This window comes from Gadus morhua, chromosome 9, assembly GCF_902167405.1.
Source record: "Gadus morhua chromosome 9, gadMor3.0, whole genome shotgun sequence".
NCBI lineage: Eukaryota > Metazoa > Chordata > Actinopteri > Gadiformes > Gadidae > Gadus > Gadus morhua.
The window spans coordinates 16,163,303-16,184,197 of record NC_044056.1 but is presented as its reverse complement, the minus strand read 5'-3'; the positions used below and the strand labels follow the sequence as shown (position 1 = coordinate 16,184,197).

Genomic DNA, 20,895 nt, shown 5'->3' with positions numbered 1-20,895 from the left:
ACCAAGATACCATGAGAAAAATAAGGGTTAGTTTTAACAAATTATTTTTTCTTATATTTTTTATTCAACCATTGTTAGTTGATCTCACTCTGGTGATACACAGCCATCACAAATTGTCAATGCTCATGTGTGTATTTGTGCTGTTTAGGCCTCACGCCACGTGAAGCTGCTGATGGAGGCCTCCCAGTGTTTCTCTGTGGTCAGCCCAGAAGAGGGCTGCTCCAAGGTGGCCCCAGGGATGACTACTGCCTTCAGCGTTCGCTTCACACCACAAGAGAACAAGGTACAGGCTAAATATACCACAGCCGCGGCACTCTCTCTCTGAGCACTTGAAGGTGCATTCACTTGAGACTGTTGGAGACCACATTGCTAGGCTGGTGGTCTTGAGCACAGCACGTTTAAATTGTCTAATCAGCCTTTTGGACTGTACTGCAAACCGTTACTCCATGTTGGGTCAAAGTTAAATTAATTTCAGCCTCAAAGGGAGTCCCCTCTGCACCAACCTCCACAAGGGTGGGGACCCCTAACCTCCCTGGATTGGCAACAGGCAGCGCGTTTGGCATAAAGAGAAGGTGTTGCAGGGTTACCATCTCCAGCCTGCTAGTCACTCACCTGTGTCTCATTTGTTCCCTAACGAGGAACTTTCTAATCGAAGTTCCGTCTATGTTGTTTTGGGCACTAATGTTCTTTATTCCTTCCTGGTTTGTGATACGAACATCCCTTCCTGCATTTGTACCCTGCCATATTAAGTCAACATGCATATATATTAGAGCTGTCAAGCGATTAAAATATTTAATTGTGATTAATCGCATTAATGTCATAGTTAACTCACGATTAATCGCAAATTCTTTTTCTATGCTAAATATCCCTTGATTTCTTTGTCCCATAATTCTTCTCATTTTAATTCTCTTATCAACATGGTGAAGTGCATCGGCTTGCCTTGTGCAAATGATTTTTTATTGATAACAACATTGGCATATACTGATCAAAACAGGACCATACAAAAAAAGAGCCTATAGTGCAATTAAACGACTGCTTTGAACAAATGTAATTTGAACATAGCAGTCAGGCTACTGCTTCTTTGTTTTGAGCCAAAAAAAAAAAAAAGGGTTTTTTTTAATAAAAGAATTGCGTTAATCGTGCGATAACATTTTTAACGCCGTTAAAATTGGTTTGCGTTAACGCCATTAATAACGCGTTTAACTGACAGCTCTAATATATATATATATATATACCGTATATATATATCTATATCTATGTATATTTGTTTATGTATGTGTATATATAAAGACCTTTGTGTATTTATATATATATTTATATATATTTGTATATGTATAATAGATGACACATTGCAATTACAGCGTAAATATTTCATGAAATATTGTTACCTGGCTCGACATAAGGCTTAAAATCATGACAGTTTTGTGTTTGTGTTTATCTATATCGATCTTCAGGACTACCACCTCAAGCTGGTGTTTGTGACAGACAGAGAGACGTTTGAGGTCCCCGTTCGGGCCATCGGGCCCCGGGCCATCCTGGACTTCCGGGATGAACTGCAGATGCCCGTCTGCCTAGTGAAGGGCTCCACACAAAAGACCCAGCTGGTCCGCAACATAGGAAACGCTGAGGCCAAGTTCCACCTGCACACACACAGGTAACCAGGCCTCGTTTTATGTAATCACAAGAAACGAGTTAAGCAGCATTCATCAAGATCGTGCCACTATATAAAAGGATAAATATATCCAACAGAATGGAGAGAAACCAATAACTGAAAGTAGCAGAGTTACTCCTTGTTTCCTGTATCTTGACGGAGATACTTTTGCAGACACTTTTTTCTTTGTCTACTATTCCCAAGTTAATGTTCACCTTCAATAGCCAATTTAATGCTAACGGACCCCACTACCAGCTCCATGACTGCTAAAAAAATATATACGGTAAGCTAAAGAGAGTAAACTGTTCAACCATTTCCCTGTTCAACCAGAATGGAGCTCATTTGGTTCAGACCTTTATTCTTAATCCAACATTGGACTTGTGATAGACGACCAATAGATCCATAAATACTGCCTTATAGTGTAGGTAGCTTGCAAAAGTCACGTTTGTCTTGCATCAAACGTGGCTTAGCCCAACAGAATATTGGACGTGACCCTGAGTAACCCCTATTCGGAGGTTGATCATGCTATTCCCAGATGTCTGTACGCCGTCCTATTGTACGGTTCTCTTCTCTCAAAGCCCCTTCTCAGTGGAGCCGTCTGTTGGGACTCTGGGTCCAGGGGAGAGCGTGCAGGTGACTGTCGACTTCTCCCCCAGCACCACGGGAAACCACAGAGAGGACCTGCTGCTGCACTACCATACTGGTGAGCCTGTCCCAGCCTGGGCCTTCCCTCCCTATATTTATATTTAGAGAGAGATATAAAGACATATATTATGTCTTATTATCTGTCATATCATGATTGTTGATCTGCATAAAGGCCCACACATGTATTAATATAAACCTTATTTTACTTGGGCAGACACACACACACACACACACGCATACACACACACAGGCACACAGACAGACAGACAGACAGACAGACAGACAGACAGACAGACAGACAGACAGACAGACAGACAGACAGACAGACAGACAGACAGACAGACACACGCACACAAGGTGGAAGCTACTGCCGTGTGTGTGTGTGCACACAGTGGCGAACACGTGTTAGATTGCAGGGTAGCATATTGATATTGAAGGTTGCAGTGGGCTTGTCCTCTGCATTTGACTTCTTGTGAATGTGGGCGACTATCGTGTTGGGGAGAGATAAGCCAGGGTAGTGAGAGGATGTGCTGAGTCCCTGGGCTGCGGTGGCTCTGAGGCGGCCAGCTAGGCGTGGTGCAGGAGTGGTGCAGTAGTTACTGTCCATTGTCTTTGTCTCTCTGTCTCTATTCCTGTCTGTTTGTCACTCTGTCCCTGTCTCTGTCACTCCCTCTCTCTCTCTGTCCCTCTCTCTGTCTCTCTGTCAGGGCCATTATCCGCACTCTCCACCTTGCTTTCTTTTCACAGCCTTTCGGTGTTGTGATGCTTCGACTTCTCTTTATTTATAGACATAGATACACATTTCCTTTATCGTATGCTTTGATTGCTTCTCAGATTGCCTGGTATTGGGTTTATTACAAATGAGATACCACTATACCACCTGATATATCTACAAAATGTGCGTGTGTGTGTGTGTGTGTGTGTGTGTTTGTGTATATGTGTGTGTTTGTGTGTATGTTTGTGTGTTTGCGCGCGCGCGTGTGTGTGTGTGTGTGTGTGTGTTTCTGTGTGTCTGTGTGTATGTGTGTGAGTGTGTGTGTGTGTGTGTGTGTGTGTGTGTGTGTGTGTTTGTGTGTGATTGAGGCCAAACCATCCCGGCTTGGTTAAGGCCAAAGGATTCTTCTAACTGAATGTCTAATGTATTGGATTCATTGACAAAAACGCCACTATTATATTATTAATGTGGATATGTATAAAATGTTCTAAATAATGTTCAATAATGTGTAATACCATAAAAAGGGAGAAGAAGTCCCAACGGAATTTGTAGGGAATTCAAAATGTATTTGTCATTATTATTGTGTAAAACTGACTTGTCAGATACTCTTGGTAGTTTCCCTAACTTGCAGGAATAACTTTGTGTGTCCTTAGTTGCTCTGGTAATTAACCAGGCAGTCTGCACATCAAAGGCAAAATTATGAGGTTCTTGAGTACCAGTGAGAAAATTAATAAACCTTGTATCTCAAAGGATCAATGAAGTTAGAAAATATCACTCCCTGACTTGTTTTAAAAGATAACTAAGGTCAACACCATCTGATAGGTTTGAATGACAAACGTAACGCAAAATAAACATTTCTCAGATGAACAAAACCTATTTGATAAAAAAAAAAAGACGACACTCATTAGACAGACAAATTTGTAATTATAATTATGATAATGATAATGCGTTATTCATAATTATGAAACTGCAGTAAGTATATCATATGCATAGCTAGCTTAAAAACGTACTAGTACTTTTTCTTTACAAATGAATGTTGGGTCAAAACCCACTTTCTCATTATTGACTCATTATCGAGTTGATGTTCTACATCAAAGTTGTCTCACATGCTAATTGTGCTGTTCTAGAAGGCCGAAAAAACATAACCTTTATTTATTATTTTACAAGATCATTATAGGCAGCTGTACCATGTGGTATACTAACTATAGCTTAGAAGTGCTTGACATCAAAATGATGAGTATGTTGTGGGAGAGCAGAAAGAAAACCATTCCAATGTGCAGTACCGTCGCTGGAATATTACAGTGGCAATTAAGGGGATCTTGAGAACATAATGTAAATGATTGCCTGCTCATGTTGTTTGGAAGATGTTGGATTGAAATAGCCCTTTTGGTTGATCATTTAATTTTAACATACATTATTCGTGAGATCCCATGAAGCAAACCGAGACTCTCCTGGTATTGTCCGTGTTTGTCTTCTGTATGTTTTTTGGTTGTGGAATGAATCAATTCATAAAACAGCATATTAAAGTATGATTTCACTCATACAGAGAGTGGATTAATGCAATTATTCTATGTCAGTGTTGTGTGTGTTTATGCTCATGTTGCTGCATGTATGCTTACCCATGTGCGGTGGAACTGCGTAAACCTTGCGATAAGCCGATGGAGCCAGAACCCCCTTCATTAAGCTTTTATAAAGTTAGTAGAAGAGGATAGGCATGTGTGTCTGTGTCTTTCCATGCAAGCACTGTGTGAGTGCTTACATGCATGTGTTTGTGTGTGTTTGTGGTTTGTGTTTGCATACCCAATTGTGTGTGTGTGTGTGTATGTGTATCTGTGTTTGTGTGAGAGAGAGTATGTTTCAGAGCGCAAATGAGCTTGTGTGTGTGAATGGGTGAGTATGTGTGTTGCTCTCTTGTATATTGCACACCCATGTGCATGTGTGTGTTTGTTTGTTTGTGTGTGTGTGTGTGTCTGTGTTTGTGTGTTTCTGTTTGTGTGTTTGTGTGTATGTGTGTTTGTGTGATGTGCGTGCATCTGTGTGTGTGTGTGTATGTGTTTTGATGTGCAGGCCTGCATTTGAGTGTGTGTGTGTGATGTGCATGCGTTTATTTGTGTGTGTATATGTGCGTGAGTGTGTGCGTGATGTGCATATGTGGTAGGGAAACTTCACTACACCACTTAAAGTTCCTTTGGGATTATCATTTTTAATTTAACACCTATCCCTGGGCTCAGTCACTCTCATGTATCCTTCAGCTCTGCCTGCTGGCTACGGTTCTGCTTTGCTCAGTCCCTGGGCAGCTACAGCCCCAGCCCCTAAGAGTCAGCCGCCATAACCTACATGTCTTCTGCTGATGCTGGAGAAACTCCATAATCCACCTGGGGTGGGATTTCTTTGGGTGTCAGGATGGTGACGAGCCAATCCTGTATCCGCCCTTGCACGCTCAATTTAAAAATGTGCCCAGTCTTGATTGGAGGAAGGGGCAATGTTGAGATGGGGGTGTCATATTTTTTTGTTTGTCACCTTGGCTGTGAAGAGGCATTATATGATACCTTGCTCAGCCATGTGAAAAATGATGCACTTTGTGTAATATTACTGAGGGAGGGAGAGAGAGAGGAATGTGGAGTAATTGATTGAAACAGCGAGAGTTGCTCTTTTTTTTATTATTTACTGAAGTGTTTTATGCTTTCACAGAGAAAATGGGGGGTGGTAAGGTATGCAGAAAAACAATGGGATTAATTGTGTATCTCTTCGCGTCAATTTGATCAGAGCTAATGATGGCCAATGATAAAATTGTCCAGATTTATCTATTTCCCTACCTGGTCCACAATGATTACCTCAGTCACATCCAACAGAAAGAATCGGTCATAAAGGAGTTTGACTTCTTTACTAATCGAAACTCAAAACGTACCCTGCAGGTTTTCTGTAGGATGTCCATCCTTTATCGTCTTTTCCTCATCAATCAGTAAAAAAAGTGAGCAGTGGCCATCCCCTTGTTTTTTCCCATTTCATTTCCCAGTTCATTCAACATAGATTTATTTTTAATTTTTTTTAACACTTGAAACTGCACAACAGTATCACAAGTGCTTTATCAGAAATCTGCTGTGATGTTCAGATTAGGTGCAGCATAAGAAAGCCCTCTGCTTTGCCAGCCATGCCGGTCTGCCACCAGGCCAGCGCTCTGCTTTCCCAGCCTGGCCCGATGGCCATCAGCTCTCTGGCTCCTCTGCAGGCGCTCCAGCGCACTCTTTCTACTGGGCCGCTGAGTTTGTGTTTGCATCTGACCCTCTTTCATTTCTCTCCCTCTCCGTCCCTCCTTGTGGTTGACTCTCTCTAGATGGATTTTAACCTGAAGATCTCTTTGTCTGGAATGAAATGGTTGCTCACTGGGGCCCCCTTGAGGAGAAGAAAAAAATGCATTTTATTTGAACTAACCTTCTTACATAGAAGTCCGAAAAACTCCCTATTCTCATTGTACATGTGTGCGTGTGTGTGTAGGGGTATATTTATGTTTACATTGTTTGTATTTATACGGGTATATATATGGGTGTCTGTATGTATATGTTTATATATGTATATATATGTGTATGTGCAGTATATACTATATATATGTATATATTGTATCTGTATATATATTTATATCTACATAAATAATTATACAGATACATATATATACATATGCATATATATTATATATATATATCAATATGTATATATGTGTGTATATACACTACCGTTCAAAAGGTTCCAGACAATTTAATGTTTTCCATGAAAACTCACACTTTGATTCAACAGTTTTCAGCTGTGACAGCATAATTGCAGAAGGGTTTTCTAATCATCAGTTAGCTTTTTAACACAATTAGCTAAACAATGTACCATTAGAACACAGGAATAATGGTTGATGGAAATGGGCTTCTGTACTAGCCGGCTATTGCCAGACCAAGCTCCATCATAGATCACACATATTCAAATCGCTGCCAATGTCTAGACTGAATGTCTGATTAATTAAAGTTGAGAGAGAGAGAGAGAGAGAGAGAGAGAGAGAGAGAGAGAGAGAGAGAGAGAGAGAGAGAGAGAGAGAGAGAGAGAGAGAGAGAGAGAGAGAGAGAGAGAGAGAGAGAGAGAGAGAGAGAGAGAGAGAGAGAGAGAGACATACACACACGTTGATCAGATCTTTTTGTGGACGATAAATATGGACAATAACTAAAGCTTCACGTGGTTCTTTGAGGGAGCGTAATCTCCTCAATTGAAAACCTGCCCATCGCTACAGAAAATCCTGACATTGCTTGGCTTGAAAAAACGAATCAAACTTCAGGTTCAAGTTCAATATTTCCTTTCCTTCTGGACCAAGTCCCAGAAAGCAGCTTGTTAGGGTGTGTGTGTATGTGTGAGTGTGCGCGTGTGCGTCTTTGTGTGTGTGCGTGTGCTGTTGCAGCCCGGCATTTGGGAGATTACTTTGCTGGGGAACGCGTGTTGTTATTTTCAGCCCTGCCAGGTGTAGCTCCACATCGGTTGGGAACCGCTGGAGGGGGAGAGTAGAAGCCCTGACACATGCGGTGTGTGTGATTGGGCCACGCACGTTCACCCCACACCTTCTGATTTAAATCTAACCAAACCCCTGCTCTGAATTTACATAAAGCCATTCCACTCCGTCTGCTTTAAAGAAACCTATTTGCATTATATTTCTTTTTATCGCTGGCTTTTTCCTGTTGTTGCTCTGCTTTGCCAATCCCACGTGCACCGCGATTGGCTTCTCCTGTTTGCTGGTTAAGAGGCCAATTTGATGCATACTTAAGACCATGCCAATCATTGGATGCATGTTTGCACATGCGTGTGTTATACCTTTTCCTGTGGAGACTCACTATGTATTATTAGGTTTCCATGAGGTAGCCCAAACATGATATTCTTTCAGCATGTGTCAGCCTGCAAATGGGATCCACATTTGCACATTTTTTCACTGCATTAATGAAGCCAATCCATGCAGTCCTCCAATACAATACAGAAAACTCACTATGCGCCTAAAACTAAGGCGCACCCGCTGTCCATATGGATTCACAAAACCGCAAACAGCAACTATGAGCGTTAGATATATCCACATGATCCGACTCTTTAAAGGACACGCTTAGGTTAGCTTTACACATTGTAACACCCTTCTCACAACTAGTTGGCAACTTGCAACCAAACTGTGGAGAGTGGCGCCGAAAGAAAGCCATTTGAATTCTTCAACCACCATGCTTTCGTCTCTTGTCCCCTGCCAGGTGAGGAGGTCTCCATCGGCCTGCACGGCGTGTCAGAGGAGTTGGACGTGTGTCTGAAGCCTGACTCGGTGGTGCTGGAGAACACCTTCATCTCCCTGTGCAGTGTGCGCACCGTCTCCCTGGCTAACCCGGGCAATGCCCCTCTGCGCTTCTGCTGGAAGAGTTGGCCCAGCCAGCACGACGAGGACGTGGACACCATGAGGTAAACGCACATACACATACACAACGACACACGCACACGCATAAAGGCAAGCACGCCCACGCTGGCACATGCACAGGAGGCACACACACTCTACAACACCACTTGTGCATGGGAACAATAATGCACAAACACAAACTTGTAATGTCAGCCCATTGAAAGGAAAATAGTGAATTTCTTCTTCAGGTGAATTAAACTAGCATGCATTAAAAAGTGGCATCAGAACGGCCTTAACCCAGCTCACATTCCCTATTAGTGGGGGAAAACCAAGCACAACGTTTGATGAAATGTGCTTCACAATGAAGAGCCAACATCCAAGGCACTGAGTGACAAGGGGCCCGTGCCCAAAGCCCCTGACCCTGTCTGCTCCCAGGGAGCTGGTGTGCTTCTGGATGGATCAGGCCCATTGAAAAGAGGCTCATTTGTGAACGGGTTGAATTCGGAGCGGGTTACAAACATATTTAAAGAAACATTCAATTGAGTTCTCCTTCCATGGTCACCCCTTCCGCTGACCATTTCTCCTTTGGCTCTATGCTGAAACCATGTCAGAGAGTGCTCCGAGCTGTGGCAACAGGAAGAGATGGAGATGCAGCGCTTCCTGTTGGAGTGCGAGTCCAACCCAGTGGAGATCCACCGTCTGCCCATACTGTCCCGCTCGTACCGGGACCGCCCCGCCGCCAAGGACCCCCTCGCCACCTCTTCACCAGGCTGCATAGCCATCGAACCTGTGGTGAGTGTGTTGGGATTAGGTGTGTGTTTGATTTTGTGTTTGTGTGTGTGTGTGTGTGTGTGTGTGTGTGCCTGTGTGTTTTCAATGAAATCAGTGTGTCGGGTCTCTTCCCCTCTAGTCACACAAATCAGATCAATATCTATTCTAAAGTTTGATGGCAGACAAGCTCAAATCTGGTTGAACAGGGCGGGTGGATGTTTCACTTTCATGCCATTGATAATAGTTTCGACCAATCACGTTGCTGGCGGGGATCTGTAAGCGCGAAATTGGCGAGCAGAAACTTGGCCAGCACTAGTAAACTCCAAAAGAAAGTGTCTGTAAAGGTTTCAAATCAACCCTTGTAGACTGCCCACTGTAGAAATACCCTCATTAAAATCCCTTCTGGAAGCTTCATCCAAGTGCAATCGAGTTTTCTTTGGTAGAATACGTCTACGCCTCCTACCAGAAGTTTGGCTATAACATAGTGGGACTCCTGGATCCAAGATTACTATCTCTTTCTCGTGAGTGTTTACATGTGTGCGTTTGTGTGTGTGTCAGTGCATGGGGTTAGTAGAAACTCTGTGTTCCTCAACAGTGGCACCCATATTATCAGGTCACGATAAGGTAGGGGATACTGCCACTCTATTCGTCTAACTCAGCACGGCTGTCTCTGGGGCCTTGGTGTGTTTCCAGGTGATAAATCCCGACCACTCATGCCATTCAACTCCATTGAAATGGCAAGTGTGCGTTCTGCGGACAGGAGGGGTGTACACGGACAGCAGAGAGGGAGAGTGAGAGGGACATGCATAGATGAAAAAAAAAATATTCTCCTGATCAAATGCTTGCTCACATACATACCTTGGTGTATGTATGCAGGCTTTTCTGTTGATATCTATATATATATATATATATATATATATATATATATATATATATATATATTAATATCTTCTTTCTCTATCTTTCTTTTCTTTTCTTTTGTTGGTTTGTCTCCTTCTTTCTATGGCTCCCAGCCTCTATTCTGTTGGACTCTATTCCTGGTGCTCCTCACACAGAAATGTACATATGTTTCTCCTTCTATGGGTCTGTGGCCCATGATCCATTGGTCTGTCAATCTGTCTGCCGTGTCTCTGTCTGTCTGGTTAACCCTGTCCATTCCATTGTGTGTGTGGTCCAGGAGGGAGAGATCTATCCCAACACGACGGTTCAGTTCACCATCGTCTTCAAGCCTCTGGAGGCTACAGTCCACCATCACACGCTTTACTGTGACGTGACAGGTCAGTGTGAACACAGAACACAGGCTATAGTCGATAACTACAGCTGTTCTGGGTTCAATTAGGCTATAGTCTATCACTACAGCTGTTCTGGGTTTAGTTAGGCTATAAAGTATCACAACTGCTGTTCTGTGTTCAATTAGGCTATAGTCTATCAGTACAGCTTTTCTAACCTGTCATTCATGGTTATCATTAAAGAGAAAGGCCAAATCTGAAGCACTTGATAGTGTATACAAAAGCAACCTCATGGTTATTATAGGTCGTCTTGCATATAGCAAACTTTGATTAGTACTGAAATGTATGCTTCTTGATAATCATTGTAGCTGGACAGTATTCCAGTAGTCCTAGGAAAGTCCCAGAATTACAGAGCAACAATATACACCTCCAACGCATTGTGTACATGCATCAAAGTTTTGTTGTATTTATTTATATTTGTATGTATTTTAATCAATGCGTGAATTAGTACAGCATGTGAACAGCTCCTCGCTCATGGCTGATCCATTTGCTGCCCACTGATCCGCAGTACTCTGGAACCAGCCCACATTTTCATATTAAGCACACAAATCAACCTCAGGGCACAGAGAAATCGCCCCTGACCGCGGCAGGTAGAAGCCATTTGCATGGGGCCTCGGAGTGTGTCCCCTGAGCCGGAGAACCTATTTCCATTCATTTCCATGTCCTTTATCCCATTCATGTCCCCCACAGCTGTGGTTACCAAAAGCCAGCGCCGTTCTGCGCCCTATTCCTCTCGTTATTGTGTTATGTTGAGCCTCTTTCCGTGCCCCCACTTTTATCTTTTTATTGAATCCCGCGGGCAATTGTGTAAACGTCCTCTCTTCCTGTCGGCACGCCGGCTCAGGCCAAAAATCCCGCTTACCCCTGACCATCCGAGGAGAGGGCATGGGGCCCAAGCTGCGCTTCAGCTACAACGTGATGGACATGGAGAACGTGGTCATCGGGGACATGGACCACTATGAGGTGAGATAGAGGCGCTATTAGCAAGTGGAAGAACATGCTGAACATGATGCAGGGCGGCCGGTATGAGTTTGCTGTGGCGTATCGCACCGCCCCTCACAAAATCATGTATCATTCATTCCATATAAAAACACCTATGGTACAGGTGCTGGTGTCAAACAAAGGGCTGATTGATGCCCCCTTCAAGCTGTGCTGCCCAGACACCACCTTCGGGAGCTGCTTCTCCATCAGCCCTGAGGAGGGGGTTCTCGCGCCGGGGGCCAGCCAGGTGCTGCAGGTCAGCTTCTCCAGCCGCACCCTTGGAGCCTTCTGCGAGGACCTGATGCTCAGGGTCGAAGGACAGCCTCAGCCCCCGAGCTTGACCTTCAGGTGAGCTACTTCCTGTCTCTCCCCCTCCGGGAGATGAGGAGACAAATGGTTGTTGATTATGCAGTCCGGTCCAGTGGTACTGCTTAATACGTTGAACTCATTTTGAACTTAGAAGTGGTTTGGTGCGTGTGTTTCCTGTGCGTTTGGTTTTTTTTTGTCAACGTGCAGAGAGATTTTAAAGATATTTGAAATCTCAATGAGACTTAACATAGTTCAATAAATATGCATTCATTTCACTCACTGGTAGAGGAAAGCGCTTGATTTGGTTGTTGTCTGTTTGCAGAGGTCGTGTGATTGGCCCCACCTTCCACTTCGACGTCACTGAGCTCAACTTGGGAGATGTGGCCTTTGGTGAGGTTCATGAAGCACTCAGTATCAGCAGCCCCGTCGGTCAACCCTATCGACCAAAACAAAATATAATAATACGTTTGATGCAAGACCAACGTTATTCCCATTTAGATTTATATTTCAATTGGCTTTTGCAGACATTCATTACAAATAAAGATACGGCAGATCACAGATGTCCATGACCAGATCTCTTACACCATGGCTCAGCTGCCCAGCATCTGTATGCATTTGGTTTGATAAATGAGAGGCTTTCAATTATTCAGTGGCATCAGCCAGTGTGTCTAAAACCATGTTTTAAACGCCATAATCATAAATAAATATATCTCATGTGGCATCAATTGTGTTATCACCTCAGAGTTGTGGAATACACTTAACAGGTTGAAATTTGTTCATCTCTAGTGATATTGTTTTGTCGAAATGTATCACATGAAATAATGCATGGTTAGCAAAATGCGATGATTTTAAACAACACATTGTATCAACATTTCTTAACACACTCTCTCCGTCTGTCTGTCCAACCGTCCATCCGTCCATCCATCTGTCTCTGGATCCATCCGTTTCGCCGGGTCATTTTTCCGTCATTTTACCAACCCTTCTGTCCTTCCTTCCCTCTAGGCTTCCCTCAGACGTTGAGCTGCACCCTCTTCAACACCTCCCTGGTTCCCCTGACGTATGCCCTGCGTGTCCCGGGGGACGGCGCGGGCCCCCCCAGCGGGACCAGCAGCCAGCAGGTGACCCAGCTGACCAGGGTCCACTGGCGTAGCGCCGCGGCCCTGGATCCCCACGCACGGCCGACCGAGTTCAGCCTCAGGCCGGCCGCGGGCACCATCCGGGCCATGTCCGACGTGTTTGTTGAGGTAACCTGGAGTCAGCACACCTGCTGCGTTACAAGATTTGAGCTAGTCTGGTGTCGGGGACTAACGTTGATGTAAACCACCAGAGGATCAGTTGACTGACTGATGTCAGTGTCTAAATGATTGCCTATTGTACTGTATCCTGTACAGTACATTTGATACAGATTGCATTGGTCAGTTGACCGATTCATTATTCACTCATCCGTCTCATTCTATCCATCTGAAACAGACTCATTACACTATACGTGAATCTTGCATTCTCATCTCTTCTCTGATACATTGTGATAGGATTGTCCCATATGGGCCATTTGGGAAACATTGTTTGTATCCTAAATGGTTCCTGTTCAGTAAAAGGCTTGATGCATCTTCAATATTACTCTTTGGAGATTACTGTTGTATTCTAGATTCATTGTTTAGGTTTATCCATTTACATCATTTCTTGTGTCAAGTCTAAAACTTATTTAGTTTGGTTTTGGTTCATGTCTCTCTTTTGAAGTGGATGAGTGGCTATCTCATGATCATATTATTACCGGTATGTATTGTAGTATGCATACATAATGTGTGTGTTATGTTGTGTACAGGTGACACTGTGCTCAAACACTGTGAAGAGGTACCAGGTAGCACTGGTGGTCGATGTTGAAGGAGTAGGAGAGGAGATCGTGACTATTCCCATTACTGCCAGGTATGTCAATCCTTTGCACACATACCAGTACATATAAACGTGTGCACACACACACACACACACGCACACACATACACAAAACATGCATGCATCCACACACGCACGCTCGCACGCACGCACGTACGCACGCACACATGCACGTACACACGCACGCATGCACACCCACAGCCTATGAACCACAAATTGGGCAAGGATGGGCAAAAAACTTTTTGCCCATCAATGAGAAGGAAGATCAATGAGCACGACTCTTACCCATGTACAAGAAGTTTGACAATATTCCCAGCATAATAAATGTCAATTATTAATACACCATATTTAATTGCCAAGAAGGGAAAGTTTGATGAGGTTGTCTAAATAACCTAATGATCATACAAGCCATACAGATTTATTACTTTTATCGCAGTTTCTTAATGATTTCCTTTGAGCTTCAAGTCTGCAAGCCGCTAATTACAAACAGGACATGGCATTTAGCAGTGTGCCACTAGCTTGTTTGATAATCTGCACATTATCGTGTGCAATTATGATTTAGCTTTCATGCTCAGAAAATGTGTTTGCCTGGATTGACCGGGAGTAATATGCCATCATATTAGAATATTACATTAAGGTTCTTGAACTGGTTGGATATTCATAATTGATGATGATCTTTCGCTCAAGTGACCCCTCGCAAAACCAAAGTGGTTTCTTGGGTTGGCTGACACTGCATATTCAAATAAGATGACCAATCAAAACACCCACAGCAGCTGAACAAATTCATAACTGAGACATCCCAGACATAGATCACACCTGTGATTACACAGGTGGCCCTTACTTAACCGATCCCTTTACCAATAATGTTAACCAGTATATAAAGAGAGCCATAAATACAATACTAGAATTATAAACATGTCATCTAAAACAATGCTTTTCGTGTAGCCTCAGGACCAACATGTGTCATTAGTCATCAAAGGGCTGATCTCAAAGTTTTCAGTTTTGTGTCTTTTGCAACACCTTTGGTGAACAAACCAGACACAGATTCAAACAGTGTCGCCACTGGCACCCAATTTGTAACATTCATTTTAATGTTTTAAACTGGGCTTTCATCAGTGGGCCATAGGCTCAATCACCATTGAGAGATCTCATTCAGCAGTGGATGGTGACTTAACATTCATTAATTTACTTGAAAATCGCCACTTAAAGGCCAGAGCCAGAAAACATAAATGAATTACCAATATGGCTGCAATCAACAATGTCTGCCTTTCTGTTCTGTTAAAAACTGCCCTACTGCAATAATAGGGTCCAAACTCAATGAAATAGCAGGCCTTTGAAACATGAATTTAAATTGAAATGAGTTTATTCATAGAATCCTTTCTAAAGATGTTTGGAATATGCTTTGCACCCCACTCAAAATACCTACCAGTTGAGAATCACTGGTCTAAAATATCTAAAATATCTAAGATGGAATATGAATTACATGTGGTTGTTTTTTTAAATTATTTTTCTTCTTTCACTCCCTCTTGCTCGCTTGCTTGCTTCCTTGTTCCCTGCAAAGATGCTTGGTACCAGAGGTGATGGTGGAGACCCCGCTCTTGGACTTTGACCAGTGTTTCCTGGGCCATCCATACACACACCACGCACGGCTGGCAAACACCAGCCACCTGCCTGCCTGTTACGGGCTGCTGGACCAGGTAAAACCCCTTCACTGTTCAACCCCCCACTCTGTGGACCAAGGTTATGCATCAATCTGTAGAGCAGCATACATGCCTACGCTTGTTTGCAAAGATGGAGGTTTTCTCCGTCCAAACAGGCAGGGACGACTGTAAGAGAAATGTGGTCCAAGGCTACCCTTGACCAAACTAGATTACCATCTAGCTTGACGAAAGATGGCTTGTTTTCCAGACCAAATCTCTCACGCAAGTGAAACGCGCTGGGAATGTTTGTGACTTTAGTGTAAACATCGATGTACGGTGTGCTTTTTAGGATCTTTTTCTCTGGTGTAAGCAGGGTCTGTGTGTTCACATGCCCCCTTTCTTCACCGTGTTGTGCTAAGGAACACAAGGAGAGTCCATCCATGCTGTGGGGCAGTTCTGTTCCCAGGGGCCTTATCCCTGCTGGAACCTCAGTGGAGGTGCCCCTGTTCCTGTTGGCCAAGGCCATTGGCAGGCAGCACGGCACTGCACGCATAGCTGTGTGGGGCAGTAATCATCGGTCCCTGGTCAGTGGCACTGTACACGTGTGTGGGAAATGAGGTGTGGTCGTCGTAATGTGAAGGCAGCGGAGGAGGTTGCTTTGTCTGTGTGATGAATTACTGTGCGTTAGGTTGTGAGTGTGTTCATTGCCACCCAGGAAAGAGAGATGTTTGGATGCGTTTTGAAATACAGTGTTTGTTGTTACAGGAGGTGCGCTTAACATGTGTGGGCAAGGGTCCAGCCGTGCACACTCAGCCTCCGAAGGTGGACTTTGGCGAAGTCCAGGTTTTAACGGACGTAACCAGAAAACTGCAGCTGATAAACCAGTCGCCAATCCCAGCTCACTTCTCTGCACATATGGTACATTTGCATACAAAAAGCATACACACACACATGCCCACATCCATTTGTTTTTTCCGGTGTGATTGAAATCTGTAATTATAAAGTCATTTTGGATGGTTTGTTAACTTTGGACATAATGGATCATACCACTGTAATGGTCTTTTGAATTTAGCTTTTTCTTTCCGCCTTAAACCCACAGTAATAACACAAAGTATTTTCCCCCTGCAGACTTTTACTAGTTTAATATAACACCGTGGTCGCAGGCAAGTAGTGTAGAAAGAGTATTATGTCAATATTAGAATAACAATATATGTGACTATATGTCAATTATTATAGAATAAAATATAATGTGTGTGAATATTTAGCTTGACTCGGTCGCAGTCATTGAGCATTTGTCACACTATGTGATATGAAAGATCAGTTCTATACTCTGACTACAGCACAGACAAGATGTTTGCGCTCTCTCGCTCTCTCTCTCTCTCTCTCTCTCTCTCTCTCTCTCTCTCTCTCTCTCTCTCTCTCTCTCTCTCTCTCTCTCTCTCTCTCTCTCTCTCTCATTCTCATTCTCATTCTCTTGCAAAAGGGAATGAGAGCTCAGTTACCCTGTCCTCCTCTGAGGTTAAACAGCAGTCAGAGTTTGGGAGTGGTTTTTCCTCCTCTGCGTTCTCGGGCATCAATCGATGTGTATTCTCCTAGAATGACTCTGTAATCTACTTGGTAGCCCCCCCCATTCAGATGATTCAAGGAACCCTACTCTGATGCTATTCTATTCGCGTCGTCTGAATCGTATCGACACATGGGAGCTTTACCGTTGTTCCTAAACATGACCTCAGGTTAAGCTGGTAGGCTATTAATTACGGTGCGCGTCAATGGCTAGCATCGTAAGTGCACGCAATAATTCCTCCCATTGGCAGACTGCGAAAGGTATTGAGACAGAACCATTTCTCATCTTGTAAGACCTGCAATGTAAACGTGTCTGCTGTCCGTACTGCTGTCTCCCTACAGAAATGCTGCAATGCGTTGTGACTCCCCTGCCAACAGCCAGGGATCCAGGACACTACCCTTTATTTAGTGATAATATATTGATTGTTTTTCACTGTATAATTTCCCCGAAGGGGACTGGCTGCAGCAGACACTGCAGCAGTAAGACAGAGTATAAGAGGGAGAGAAACACCCTCCTGATCTGGCACTCCACCACCCCACTCTCGACCCCTCCGAAAGTGTGTCTGTGTGTGTGTGTGTGTGTGTGTGTGTGTGTGTGAGTGTGTGTGTGTGTGTGCGTGTCTGCGTGTGCGTGTGTGTGTGTGTGGGTGTGTGTGCGCATGCATGTGTGTATACGTGTGGGTTTACGGTGGATACTTTAGGAAGAGGTGACCATCCAAGGTTCAACCAATTTCTTAGCCATAACAATTTAAATGTCTCTCTCTCCCCCTATGTGTTTGAGGTGAGGGACATGTCTCTCTGTGTTTGAGGTGGAGTAAATGTCTCTCTCTCTCTGTGTTTGAGGTGGAGTAAATGTCTCTCTCTCTCTCTGTGTTGAGGTGGAGTACAAGTCTCTCTCTATCTGTGTTTGAGGTGGGGGAAGTGTCTCTCTCTCTCTCTCTCTCTCTCTCTCTCTCTCTCTCTCTCTCTCTCTCTCTCTCTCTCTCTCTCTCTCTCTCTCTCTCTCTCTCTTTGTTTTACGTGGAGCTAATGTCTCTCTCTCTCTCTCTCTCTCTCTCTCTCTCTCTCTCTCTCTCTCTCTCTCTCTCTCTCTCTCTCTTTGTTTTACGTGGAGCTAATGTCTCTCTCTCTCTCTCTCTCTCTCTCTCTCTCTCTCTCTCTCTCTCTCTCTCTCTCTCTCTCTCTCTCTCTCTCTCTCTCTCTCTCTCTCTTTTTTTCTCTCTCTCTCTCTCTCCCTCTGTTTGAGGTGGGGGACGTGTCCCCGTGGCGTGTGGAGCCCCGGGAGGGAGAGCTGGCCCCCGAAGGCCAGCTGGAGCTCAGGGTGGTGGTACACCTAAGGGACACGCTTCCCTTCCAGGGAAGGCTGCAGGTGTGCATCCAAGACAGCCAGACCTACGACATCCCTCTGTCCTGCACGGGCGTGGGCTCCACCATCGTCAGCGACCGGCCCCTATACCCCAGGCTTGATCTTGGAACTCACTTCAGGTACAGCAGCAGCCCTTCCTCGGGTTTAAGTCTCGCTGTCCTTTCATTCATCTTATGGGTAGTCTAGTGGATAGAAGAAGACTAAGACATGAATGTATATGGCTATCCCTTTATCCACCTATAATCTATCAATCTATCATCTATCTATCCATGTGTTCATCTTTCTATGTGTCCATCTATCATCTATCCATCGATTCATGGATCCATTGATCCATCTATCTATAATTCCATTGATCCGTCTATACACTTATTGATTTATCGATTCATTGAATGGATCGATGGATCCATTGATCCATTGTTCAATCTATCATGAATAGATACTGAGTCTTGTAATATTTCCCAAGTCAAGGGGTCTGCGAGTATCCCTTCAGGCTGACCAACCGTGGCCAGCGGCTGCATCGGATGCACTGGGCTTCCCCGCTCTTCCCTCCTCGTGCCTACAAAAGAACGGCCAGGGACGAAAACGCCCTGCCACCCATCACCACCGGCAAGACAGGCAGCGGGTCTCGCCTCTCTTCCCCCAAGGAGAAGCCTGTGTTCAGCCTCAGCCCCTGCCGCCTGGAGCTCTTCCCAGGCCAATCCGCTGACGTGGTTCTGACCGGATCGTCTGACACCCCTAGGGTGAGGCAGCGTTCAGTCTCACTCTGCATCAGTAGTCCCCAACCCCCCTCCATCGTCTGACTAATGCTTACATGGTTTGACATTTTGGATAAAAGGATTAATTAATGATGGGGAAAGGTATTTTGTTTATGTTTCAATTTATCTTTTTTTCATGTTCTTCACATTTGACCTGTACACTGGATGGGGGATTGTGAAGAAACTTAATTGTTTATTTATTTGGTGGAAAAAGTTCCACTTCTAGTTTTAAGTTTTATTTTTAGTTTGGTTTCTTAAAAAACGTCAAACTGGAAAGGCAAGGGTATGTTTCTGGTTAAAGCCCTAAAGCCTTGTGTACCACATGACATAAGTCCCTAGGAGATTATATTTTCGAATAATGACACGTTTGGTTGCACGTGAGATCCAGTCAGGACATCCACATGGTTCCTTCCCTATTGTACTGACACCGGCTGTCATCCCTTCTCATTGGTTCAGACGGTGTGTGAGCGCCTGGCATGTTTCGCCATGCTGGGTCGGGAGGTCTGCTACGAGCGCATCATGACTGTAGACATCACATGCTGCTTCGTGGCCCCTATACTCTGCTTCTCCTCCAAGCAGCTCACCTTTCATTCCAAGAAGGTAGGGGGAAACAAACGTAACCCAGGCTCATGTTTGCGTGGAGATAAAATGAACAGGACAATTTTGCTTAAGTTGATGCTTGGGCAGATTTAACATTTGCCATCCTAATCTTTTAGGATTCTGCAACGTCAGAGATGAATAAAGTATCTATCTACTCAACATGTAACCTTTCTCCCGCTGTTTTCCTTGTTATGCTACCATCATGTATGTCAACCATGGCCCCCAATGAACTCCTAAAAACCCTGGAAGGAGGATGCATTGCTTCCCAAGGTTTCTTCCTTGATCATTAAAGGTCTTTTCCCTCTTCCCTAGAAGAGGGGGAGCCTCTTCTAGGGTTAGGGGTGTCATTAATGCATGGCCTGCAAAGTCCTTTGAGACTGCAACTAGGATTAAGGTCTCTGCAAACATACAATTGATGTGGCTTCACTTAATGACTTTGTCAGCCCAGGTTTCAGTTTCACTCGTTCCTTCATTGTCTGCATGAGACGAAGCATGTGGCGTTGGTGTTTTACAGGAGTCAGGGCAGAGCCTCGTAGCACTATACAAGAGGCTTGTGCTGAAGAATATCTCCCCTCTGGCCCTCTCCCTGGAGCTCAGTCTTCCGGAGCCCTTCTCTCTGTGTGACGGCCAGGGAGACCTCACTGTTGCTACCAACAAGGTGCCCAGACCTTCACTCTTTACTTCCACAGATATTCAATCGAGCTGCGACTTGGTGCCGTTGATTTTAGACTGCAATTACAATACATTTTGATTAGATGGTTAGAACTTGGGGGAATCTGAAGGGAAATATACTGCAGAAGCAGCCTTGTGGCAAATGGAAGAACCATACCGAGACTGATGAAAATGTCAAGGCAGTTTCATCTTGACTTTCCAAGAATTGGAGAGCATATGCTCAATAATATTATAATCTGTAAATGTGTATCATAAATGTACTTTAACATCTCAAATATCGAATACACCCGCACAACATTGCTGTTGCTTTTGGTTAGGAATTCAGAATGTTCAATAGAAAGTGAATTCAGACTCGTGGCTACGATTAATATCCAAATCATTTGGGCCATTTGGGTTACCTCTGCAGGGATGATGATCTTCTGTTCTTTCAAACCAACAATAATCGTTCTGTCTGGTAAACCTGAGCAGCAGCATCAGCAGATGAAAAAAATAATAGTTATTCAGTTATTGTTATGGCCTTTTAAGTCACATCATCTGACATGTTTTGCCTTGACCCAAAACTATCTGAATCTTGGTATATTGTCTTTAACAGTTATATTTTGCAAGTTTCGAGTTTAATAAAACGTCAGTACTGTGTTTTGACGTTTTTGCTTCCC

General features: G+C 44.0%; 1 protein-coding gene across 1 annotated transcript in view; it reads left to right on the top strand.

Annotated features, from left to right (window-relative positions):
• hydin (HYDIN axonemal central pair apparatus protein) overlaps positions 1-20,895 on the top strand; it is a 75,047-nt gene that overhangs the window by 4,764 nt on the left and 49,388 nt on the right. The window contains exons 5-22 of the mRNA XM_030366114.1: positions 149-283; positions 1,455-1,654; positions 2,230-2,354; positions 8,267-8,468; positions 9,015-9,195; positions 10,352-10,451; positions 11,308-11,426; positions 11,569-11,792; positions 12,076-12,143; positions 12,756-12,997; positions 13,576-13,676; positions 15,205-15,340; positions 15,703-15,867; positions 16,049-16,201; positions 18,093-18,331; positions 18,676-18,952; positions 19,424-19,567; positions 20,082-20,225. Of these exons, the coding sequence (XP_030221974.1) occupies positions 149-283; positions 1,455-1,654; positions 2,230-2,354; positions 8,267-8,468; positions 9,015-9,195; positions 10,352-10,451; positions 11,308-11,426; positions 11,569-11,792; positions 12,076-12,143; positions 12,756-12,997; positions 13,576-13,676; positions 15,205-15,340; positions 15,703-15,867; positions 16,049-16,201; positions 18,093-18,331; positions 18,676-18,952; positions 19,424-19,567; positions 20,082-20,225 (2,955 nt within the window). The remainder of the gene's footprint in view (positions 1-148; positions 284-1,454; positions 1,655-2,229; positions 2,355-8,266; positions 8,469-9,014; positions 9,196-10,351; positions 10,452-11,307; positions 11,427-11,568; positions 11,793-12,075; positions 12,144-12,755; positions 12,998-13,575; positions 13,677-15,204; positions 15,341-15,702; positions 15,868-16,048; positions 16,202-18,092; positions 18,332-18,675; positions 18,953-19,423; positions 19,568-20,081; positions 20,226-20,895) is intronic.